At 34.9% G+C, this 10,897-nt stretch overlaps 1 protein-coding gene across 1 annotated transcript; it reads left to right on the forward strand.

Annotated features, from left to right (window-relative positions):
- Positions 1–789: 789 nt before the first annotated feature.
- Positions 790–4,071, forward strand: LOC137953759 (cholesterol 22-monohydroxylase CYP90B52-like). Its single transcript, XM_068801257.1, has 8 exons — positions 790–1,205; positions 1,318–1,642; positions 1,722–1,874; positions 2,428–2,679; positions 2,778–2,873; positions 2,999–3,077; positions 3,159–3,265; positions 3,796–4,071. The coding sequence occupies exons 1-8, from the start codon at positions 1,003–1,005 to the stop codon at positions 4,030–4,032; spliced, it is 1,452 nt and encodes a 483-aa protein (XP_068657358.1). The 5' UTR covers positions 790–1,002; the 3' UTR covers positions 4,033–4,071.
- Positions 4,072–10,897: the final 6,826 nt, after the last annotated feature.

Consider the following 10,897-nt stretch of genomic DNA (forward strand, 5'->3'; position numbering starts at 1 on the left):
ATTTTTTAAATTCATTGATAGAGATTTTAATTTCTACTAGCACATTTACAATTTTGCTGAGAAAACTTCTCCTAACAAATTTTGGACTTCTACCACCAAAAAAATTTCCTTGATAGAGATACATTTTTTTGTAGTATCATCTCTAGTTGCATAATAGAGACTCGGAGGTGAGGGGCCTCCCCTCTACTCTCAAAAACCCAAAGAGGGGAAAGAAGGGGGAAAAGGTGAGATAGCATGTTGGGTTAGATGCGGCAGGGGATGCGATTACTCCTATTTTGTTTGACTAAAAATTTATGATGTTAAATTCTTTGGTTCCTTTTTAAAATTTATTGAATTATAAAGATCAATAAATAATAATCAAACTAATTATAAAATTCTTAATTTAATTAAATAATTATAAAATTCTTATTTTAATTAAATAATTAAATAATAATTATTTTGATTAAATAATTATAAAATTATTATTTTAATTAAATAATTTGCTAACTTATAACAAGAAACAATGTAGAAAAAATAAGAAGTAGCTGAAATATTTTATATTCTCATCTCGTCTCGCGAGAAGGGATATAGAAGCAGCTGAGAAATACCGAGATCGAGTTAAAAAATCTCATCGTCTGTCTCGCGTGATCGTCGAATGTTTGTACGGATCTAACTACTTCTTGCTCGTTGGATACCCAACAGAACGGATGAACGGAACGGAGTACCCAAAAGGACAAACGGGATTTTAAGTGGTTTTTTTTTTTTGTGAAGATCAACTAGCATCGCTGTCGTCCCGATTGGAAAGGAAGGCTTCAAAAGCCGCTTAAGCTTCTGCAGAGCCTCTTCACTCTTTGTCTTCCGATATTCTCTCAAAGTCGAGCAAAATACAGACTTTTTTTCAGTGGAAAGAGCTTCCAGAAGAGAGGTCTCTCTTTTGCCTCTCTGATAAAAAAAAAAAAAAAAAAAGCTCAGAGTTAGAAGTACAGGGACGACGACTCGGGTTTTTTAATTTTAGTTCCTCTAATGTCCGGAATTGAGCTTCTCCTCCTTCTTTCCCCTCCGGTCCTCGCCTTCTTCTTCATCTGGAGTTTCAACAGGAGGAAGAAAATAAGCCTCAAACTTCCCCCGGGAAACATGGGTTGGCCCTTCCTGGGAGAGACGATTGCTTATCTGAAGCCTCATTCGGCCATCTCCATGGGTGGATTTATGAAGGAGCATATGTCGAGGTAAATCATATATATATATATACACTTCCAAATTTAGCTACAACTCAGAGTAAAGAATTAGAAAACCCAGGTCATTTTCCTTGCCCCGTTGAAATTCGAATCGGATTGGCAGGTACGGCAAGATCTACAGGTCCAATTTGTTCGGCGAGCCAACGATTATATCGGCGGATGCAGGGTTCAATCGCTTTATACTGCAGAACGAAGGGCGACTGTTCGAGTGTAGCTACCCGAGAAGCATTGGTGGGATTTTGGGGAAATGGTCCATGTTGGTTTTGGGGGGCGACCTGCATCGGAACATGAGGATGATATCTCTCAACTTCATGAGCAATGCCAGGCTTCGGACCCATTTGTTGGCGGAAGTGGAGAGGCATACTCTCTTCGTTCTCAGCTCTTGGAACGACAATTCTCTCGTTTCAGCTCAAGAAGAAGCAAAGAAGGTGAAAGAAACAGTTACAGCAACTAGATTTTCCCCTTTCTCTTTCTTCCCCGATTTCAGAACTAACAAAAACCGTGCAGTTTACATTTAATTTCATGGCCAAACATATCATGAGCATGGACCCCGGGAGGCCTGAAACTGAGAACCTGAAAAAGGAATATATCACCTTCATGAAAGGAGTGGTGTCTCCTCCTCATAATTTCCCAGGGACGGCATACAGAAAAGCTTTACAGGTACGGAGCTGATATTATTTCAGGCTTTGATCAGCCCTTGGGATTTTTCTTTGTCTGTTTATTTATTTCATTATTTTCTTCTTCTGATGAATCCGTGTTCGGTCTATCAATAACAAATCAGCTGCTCCGCTGAAAATCATTCAGACTTCCTTAAAAAAACGGAAAAAAACAATTAAAGTCATCATCCTTAAACAAGGATTTGTATTAATTTCACAAAGTCGCAGTAGATACCTCCGTAAGTTTCCTCATCACTATTTTTTATGTTATCCATTCATTAATGGTGAAAAACTTTTTGACTTTTTTTTTTTCGATTTTCTGCCGATTTTGAATATGTGATCCAACTTACCTTGAAAACGTTGGTTATTTTTCCACCAGCAGCTAATCATTCTCAACTATGTTCCTCCCAGAAACAAATTAACATATCTGAAGTTGGGAAAGAGAAATTAAGAATTTACTAATTTTTACAAAACGCAACGGAAAAGAAGGGATGGGAAAAAAATTACAGCTTAAATTCGATCTTCGGGGTCTTAATTTCTCCAATTTCTTCTCACAGTCGAGATCAATCATTCTTAAAGTCATCGAGCGTAAAATGGAAGAGAGACTCCAGAAAGCAAATGGCGACCGCAGGAAAGTCGAGGAAGATGATCTTCTAGGATGGGTTCTGAAGCAATCTGATCTCTCAAATGAACAGATTCTTGATCTGATACTGAGCTTACTCTTTGCTGGCCATGAAACCTCCTCAGTAGCCATTGCTCTAGCTATCTACTTCCTGGAAGGCTGTCCCGAGGCAGTCCAACAGCTGCGGGTAAAGATGATTTAACATTATCTATAACATTTCTTTACCCGATATCAGCAATAAAATGAAATTTCTAGCTAAAGATCAGGTCTGTTAAAATGTTTCAGGAGGAGCACCTGCGAATTGCCCAAACGAAGAAGGAAACAGGAGATCAAAGGGTGCTCGGTTGGGATGACTACAAGCAAATGGAGTTCACCCAATTCGTAAGCTTTCCTTTTTCAAACGCTTAAGTTTACTTTCTTTATTGTTAAACTGCTTCCTGCTTCCATTATCTGCTTCTCTTTACTGGACATGCACCAACGAAAAGCATTCCTAACTCCTCTTGTAGGTCATCAACGAGACACTCAGACTGGGCAACGTCGTTAGATTCGTGCATCGAAAAGCTATTAAAGATATTCGATTCGGAGGTAGGAGGAGAATCGTACCTTAATCCTTAATCGGCTTTTCCCATTTTTATTTTTTTGTTTTCTTTCTCTTCCTGCTTCCAGATTACGAGATTCCTTCTGGGTGGAAAGTTCTTCCGGTGTTCACCGCTGTTCATTTGGATCCATCGCTTTATGAAGAGCCTCAACGATTCAATCCTTGGAGATGGCAGGTTAGATACTGATCGATTAGAGTTTCTTTAGTTAATTAAAAAAACCAAAGAGTTGGATTCGATCTTTTCTGGGCGAAGATCCGTTTAAATTTTAAAACCATGTGATCGAGACATGAAAGCCAGAAGTGATGGGTTGGCAGTAGCAGATGATTGAAAGTCATGTGGGTTCACATGCACGTGCATGCATGTTTTTTGCCTTTTTTTTCTTTCCTCTTTCGTTATTTTTTTCTATTTTAAATACATAAAAATAACAAAAAATAGTTGTAAAATAAATAAATAAATAACTGGTTGAAATTTTTAAGGGAAACCCAGAGTTACAGAGTTGGCCTTCATGACGAGAAGTGAATCATTTGAGAGACTCTCATGGAGGATTGAGATAGCATTCAAAGTTGCAGCAGAAAGGGGCCGATTAATTCAACCCAGAAACAGACTGTAAAGAAGGAACGAATTAATGATCATCGGAGTGGGAGAATATCTTTTTTTTTTCTTTCAGTTCTAAACTCTTCTGTTGTTGCGTTGATAATGTGCAGAAGGGGAGCTGCAGCGTAACGACGAGTACAAGCTTCATGCCGTTCGGTGGTGGTCCACGGCTGTGTGCAGGATCGGAGCTGGCCAAGTTGGAAATGGCAGTGTTTCTTCACCACCTTACATTGAATTACAGGTGGAAATTGGCCGAAGCCGACGAGCCCCTCGTTTTCCCTTTCGTCGACTTCCCCAAAGGCCTGCCCATCAAACTACTGTTACAATCCCCACGTTTACAGTTGTAAATCGATTTCTCCTCCCTTCTAATAATCCAGCCCCCACGTCTCGAGGGATTTTTCATTGATTGTAACTCCTTCATGTATACACATCAGTTTCAATTCAAAATAATAGTTTCATATTTTCACAGTACGAAAGTACAGAGAAAGGCGGAAAGAGAGGAAAAGGAAAAAGGCAGAAACCCAGGAAGATAAAGAAAGAGAAGTGGAAGCCGTAGGGAATTATCTAAGCTTCTTACTAGATGAAGTAATGACCACTCGTTAAGGATAGGTCGGAGGCTGTGCAGTGAGTACTACAGGTCGCACATTTGCTTTCCAGACTCTTATCGATCTATGTGTGGTTGTCTGGTTCAGAGATTGGAACATCCATTGGATTATCGTAACTGCAACACAAAGAAGAAAATGCACAGCCAGTAGCCACCGTCGTCTCTTCCTTGTATTCTTCTTCCTATTGTTTATCTCTTTCATCAAGCCCTGGTTTGAGTAAGAAACTTGTCAGATTTGGGAAATTAACAATTACATTGACCCTTCTGGTTGTGTGAGACCATGATGAAGATAAGAGTCATATATCCATCACATTCAAGTTGCTGACAACTGCCAAATGCCCTTCAAATATTAAGGGGTAAGAATGTCTCTCAACAGAAAGCAAGGATCTACTTGAGCAAAGAACTCACTACAAGAAAAAACATTTCTGTCAACAAAAACTTCTGCTAATGAAATTAAATTTGTTTGTCAACTTGGTACATGTAGTTGAGAGGGAGCTTGCAAGATAGCTTTTATGAAAATATCTGTTAATTGGCTATTGGAAGGAACATACTGTATCGATATGACACTTGCTTGGAATTTTTCTCGAAAAAAATGATAGGCAATTTCAATCTATTTGGTTCTCTCAATATAAACTAGATTGGTTGTAATGTAAATGATTGCCTGGTTGTCACAGTGGAGTTGCATAGGCTTAGTTGTCTGAAACCCGAGCTCTCTCATCAATAATTTTAGTTATAACAATTCACTTACTGCATCAGTCATGGCCCTGTAGTATGCTTCGGTATTTTACTTAGCCACAACATTCTATTTTTTGCTTCTTCATGTGACTAAATTACCTCAAACAAGTGTATAATAATCGAAAGTTGATTTTGTGTCATCAGGAGAGCGAATCCAATCTGCATATGCAAAACCCTCGATATTAGTATATCCATAATAACCCTTGACCTAGATTTTTATTTAGATACTGGAGTACTCACTCCAATGCTATCCAATGAGACTGTTGGGGTTTATGTATAAATTAATTGATGACACACACAGAATAAGATATGGTGGGCATTGTGAACACTTTGTAAATATAGAGTGATCACTTTCACAATGTGTGAACCCAAGGCAAACAACCACAATAGTGAATTTGTTAAACCTAGCATAAGGGGATTGTTTCCACCCAGAAATAGCCTTATTTAAGCAACACATCTTCTCCCCCTCAACCACATAACCTAGTAGTTGGCACATATAGACCTCTTCTAATAGGTCGTCATTGAGAAACACATTTTTAACATCCAAATAATATATGACCTATTTAGAATTGGCCACTAAAGAAACAAGAACTAGGACAAAATGCTTCTTGGCTACCGAATAACATGTCTCGTCATAATCAATGCCACAAGACTAAGTGTAGCCTTTTACAACCAATCTAGCTTTATAGCTGGCCATGGCATTATCGAGGTTATATTTAAGGGTAAACACCCATTTACAGTCTACTGCCCTTTTAGTTAATGGAAGATACATCAAATCCCAAGTATGGTTATGGTACATGGCCTGCCTGCAACTCATCTTTTATGGCAGTCTTCCATCTTGGATCAAGTAATGTCTGATTAATATATATGGAATGGAGGAGGATGGCACTGAAATTAAGAATGAAACACAAGGTTCGGATAGGCGGTGTGCGAAAACAAAGTTACCCATGGGATGAGATGTGGGCAATTGTCTAGCAACTGTAATCCAAGGTTCTTTACGGAGGGCAATTGGTCTAGTGTCATTTGCTGGACCAAAAATAATAGGAGAAGATGGAGGAAAGTATACCTCAAAAACATTATGATACTCCATAGGTGAGTGGTTGCTCAGAGGAGAGAGAGTAGTCTCTGATGTTGAAGATGATTTCCCTTTTTCCTACACTTGGTCATCCAATGTAACAACTAGATTGGTTATCCCTACAGAAGGTGTAAAACTTGAAGGAGACTTAGCGGAAAAAAATAATGGTTGATCTTCAAAAAAATGTTATATCAATAGAGATAAATGTCCTTTTGAGACTAGGTGAATAACACAACCTCTTTTTTTCTTTTGAGTATCCCAGGAAAATATACTTGATAGCCCTGGGGATAAACTTGTTTTAGTGAGAACCCAAATTATTATCAAACGGAACACATGCAAATACTCAAGGAGCTAATGGGAAAGCAAAAGAATCATGAAATAACTTGGAGAATGGTATACTATCATGTAATACAATAGAAAACATGTGGTTTATTAAAAAATAAGCAGTGAGAATTGCATATGGCCAATAGAAAAGGGATATTCATGGACAACATAACTGTTCGTGCAACTTCAACAAGATGCATGTTCTTCCTTTCTAAGACACCATTCTGTTGTAGTATATACAAACAGGAAGATTAATGGATAATGCATTTTTGTTAGCATAAATTCTGAAGTTGAGAGGAATTTTTTTCCTTTGCAATGTCAAACCTAAATATCTGAATTTTACATTGAAACTATGTCTCAACCATAACACAAAAATAATTAAAGATAGTAAACACATTATATCTATCTCATATTAAAAATAACCAAGTAACCCTTGTATGATCATCCACAAAAATCACAAATTTCTTAGACTATGAAATATTCAGTACTTTAAGGCCCCACACATCTGAATGAATCAAAGAGTACTATGATATATTGTTTTACCTGGGCTTTAACACACCTTGGTGATGTCTCTCCAAGCTCACAAAACTCACAAGATTCCTGAGAAACAAATTTTAATGAGGGAACTAATAGTTTCAAACTTGACAAGGAAGGATGGCCCAGCTTATTGAACCATTGTATGGCGACTTTATCGGTTGTTGCTATAAAGTAGAGACCTCCTCTCTCATGGCCGCCAATCACCTGCTTCGTCTCGATATCCTAAAAAAACCAATGAGAAGGAAAAAGGTTACAAAGCAATTAAACATTTTAGTTGATAGATTAATAGACATATGACTAAGAGAGAATTGACATGCAAATAAAATAATAGAAAGTGAAAGAGAGGGAAATAAAGTGGATGTACCAATACCCTGAAATTTAGTTTGGGACCCATCTACAATAGATACATACCGGTCTGTAGTATAAGGGGTCAAGGAATATATCTATTTTACCAGTAAGATGTTCAAAGGCACCAGAGTCAATGAAAAAAAGGATAATGTACCAGTAGTAGCAACTGTAGTTGTAGTGACACTTGGAGGTTGAGTCATCGAGTTCTAAAATTTCTAAAATAAGTCATAATCTTCTTCTTTAAGAATCATCTTCCCTTTGGGATGATCAAAGATAACACCTTGTGGGGTTGTTGTGGTAGTAGTTGGGGCTTGATTAGCTTTAAAAACTCTAGTTTACCATGTAAATTTTAGCATTTTTCAACCAGATGATTGTTTAAACCACTGACTGTACACTTTCCGTTCTAAGTAAAGTTTGGGGAGTTGGAAGTTGGTCACCCACAGTTCGTCCTCTCCCTCTACCATTAAATTTTCCACCTCTTCCTCTTCCTCTTCCATAGTTGTTGCACCCCCTTCCTTGAGAGAACATTGTTGAATTTTCTACTTATTCTTGCTAAGTTGAGGATCCCTTAAGTGGAATCAAAAGCATGGTAACATACATATCATTCAAAAAAGGTTTGGTTGTAGAACTAAGTACTTGTGATTTTGCAACATCCAGGTAAGGTTATAGATTTGCAAGGCATATGTCTAAGACCAGATCTTCTATTTGTTTTTCTTGAATTGTAATATTTGTTAAGTAAGGTTGAGCAACCTTCCATTCCTATAATAGACATCTGAATATGGCAAAGTATTCATCAAGGTTGTATTTATACTTTGCCCTGCACATCTCTTAAATTATCATAAATATTTTGAAGACTGTGAAGAGTAGAATATAATTCAAGACATTTATCCTAAATCTCCTTAGTTGTTTCCAAACAAACAATATTATTTGTAAATTGTTCTTCCATGCTATTTATTAGCCAATTGATAACTGAGGTATCTTCCCTCGACCACTTGTGATAGGAAAGTGAATCAACATGCATAGGTGGCAAATTTATATGTCCAATAAGTTCTCTAGTAATCAGAAAATGTTTGATAGATTGAGACCATGACAAATAGTTACTCAAACCCTTGAGAGGAATTGAAGTGATTCTCAAGGCATCTATGTTTGCTGAAATCAACATATGATGAGGCAGAAGAATAATTACTTGAGATTTCTGCCATGTTAGATCAATTAAAAATACTCTATTTTGTAATTAACTCAAGTGATTAGCAAGGCAAACACTCAATTTCATAATTAGAATCAACAAAAATCAACATAGTATGTGTGAATAAATGTAGAATAAATTATGAAGAATATGAATTCATATATGAACTAAAAATGCAAAATTCGAAATTGAATCAATTCCAGCAATCAAACATTAAATGAGTGCTAAAAATGATGATTAACCCATGAAAACAACACACTTAAAGGTGGGATTGAAGGCTGACTTAAATAGACACTTTTCCTTCAACAATTTACTTCAAACCCTACTTTGCATTAGTTTTAATCCAGCATTAAAAATGAATTTTAGAAATTGAATACCTGAATTTTTTTGCATCAAATCCATGGCTAAACATTTGAGATATAAGAACACAAAAAAAAATCAGAATTTAGCCATAATGACTATGAAGAAGCTTGTTTTTCACTTAATCATGGAGATTGAAGCTCAAATGAAATTGGAATGTTTAGGACTTGGTTTTGGATGAATTAAAAACTAGTTGCAAGGATTAAGAACCACTTATCTAATTTAGAACTTTGCTAGAATTTGAAAAATCCAGCACCTTGCTTCCTTCAATGGTTGGAAAAACTCTTCCTTTGCACACTTTTAACACTTAGAGAGCAACTCTACTTAAATCCTAGAATCTCTATTCTGATACCATGTTAAACTCTAGGGTTTTATTCTTAGAAAATTTAGTATTTAGGGGAAGGAGGAAAGGAGAGAAGAGAGTTTAATAGAGAAGGTTAGGCACATGAGGCAAGAAAGAAGAGAGAGAGTGAGGAATTAGAGCACAAATTGTAGTGCCCTTCCCCTTGGCTTGATAATTATAATTTTAGGGCAGAAACCTTATTACATGAGTAAAGAGAGAAGGAACATAAAACCAATCAGAATTATAACTTATATCACTCACTCATTTAAATAGATGTCACTCATACTACTTCAACTTAATTAAGAGAGAAGTAAAGTAGAAGAAGAGAATGATATAGAGTTAGAGCTAGAAGGAAAAGTGAAAAGAAAAGTAGAGAAAAGAAATGAGAGGTACTAGGGCACAAATTAGAGAAGCGAAAGAGAAACAACTGAGATTTTGGAAAAATGCTTGATTGACTTTTCGTTCACCCAACAACCACTTTTGTTATTGCACTCCTCAATCAATTAGAATTCCTTAATTACACAAATCAAGGGAAGATTAAATAATTGAGAAATTTAACAAGCTACCCGATATTTTTAAAATATTTATGAAAATTACCAATTCACAAACATAATTTTAAAAATACCCAACTTTGATCAGCCAACTATTCACTTGGAAGTCCAATGAGACACCCCAACATTGACTGCCCACATGGCACTATGTCATCCATCACCTCACCATCCTGAAGATAGCATGCGCCACATCAGCCTCCATGTAGGCTACCACGTCAGTAACCATATAGGCAGCCACGTCAACAACACGGCTTTTTTGCCTCCCAATTTTCTTTCGTTATTGATTTAAGTTATTTTGTAATAAAATATTTTAAAATTTGATTTTAGGTTTTAAAAATCTTATTTGTTGGTACTAGTTTCATTACCTTCTATTTATTTTAATAAAAAAATATAAAATTATACAATAATTATTTCAAAAAAAAAATTAATGTAATTAACACCTTTCATTATAGATTTAAGATATTTAATAATTCAAAATATAATTTTTAAAAAATATTTTAGGTTTTAAAAATCTTATTTGTGTACAAGTTTCATTGCCTTCTATTATTATAATAAAAATATAAAATTGTAAATTAATTATATAAAAATATTTGTTAATGTAATTAACACCTTTTTATTATGGATTTAAGATATTTTATAATTCAAAATATAATTTTTAAAATATTTTAGGTTTTAAAAATCTTATTTGTTGGTACATGTTTTATAACCTTCTAGTAATTATAATAAAATATAAATATTGTATATTAAATAATTAAAAACCTATTTTAATCTCTTTAACACCTTTCATTATCAATTAAAGAAAATTTTTATTTTAAAAAATATTTTATCAAAAATTATATTAATTTTTAAAAATCTTATATATCAGTACATGTTTCATTAACATCTATTTATTATAATAAAATTAAATAATTTTATATTAATTATTAAAAATATTCTAATTTGATTAACACTTTCATTGCTAATTTAAATTTCTTTAGAATTTGAAAATTATTTTAATTTTTAAAAATCTTACTTGTTGATGCATGTCTATTACCATCTTTTTTATTGTAAATAAATATAACTTTAATATATTAATTAAAAATATATTCTAATCTATTTAACATCTTTCATTATCCATTTAAGATATTTAGTAATTTAAAATTTTATTTT

Source organism: Aristolochia californica, unplaced genomic scaffold (assembly GCF_029961685.1).
Source record: "Aristolochia californica isolate CCGP_79_NKW_82.1479 unplaced genomic scaffold, dmAriCali1.0.hap1 SCAF_16, whole genome shotgun sequence".
NCBI classification, from domain to species: domain Eukaryota; kingdom Viridiplantae; phylum Streptophyta; class Magnoliopsida; order Piperales; family Aristolochiaceae; genus Aristolochia; species Aristolochia californica.

Excerpts from the sequence above, each read along its gene's own strand:
- LOC137953759 (XM_068801257.1), top strand. The coding sequence starts at position 1,003 with ATGTCCGGAATTGAGCTTCTCCTCCTTCTTTCCCCTCCGGTCCTCGCC. Across the intron at positions 2,680-2,777 it reads AGGCAGTCCAACAGCTGCGG|GAGGAGCACCTGCGAATTGC; the intron begins GTAAAGATGATT and ends AAAATGTTTCAG. Across the intron at positions 2,874-2,998 it reads AAATGGAGTTCACCCAATTC|GTCATCAACGAGACACTCAG; the intron begins GTAAGCTTTCCT and ends CTCCTCTTGTAG.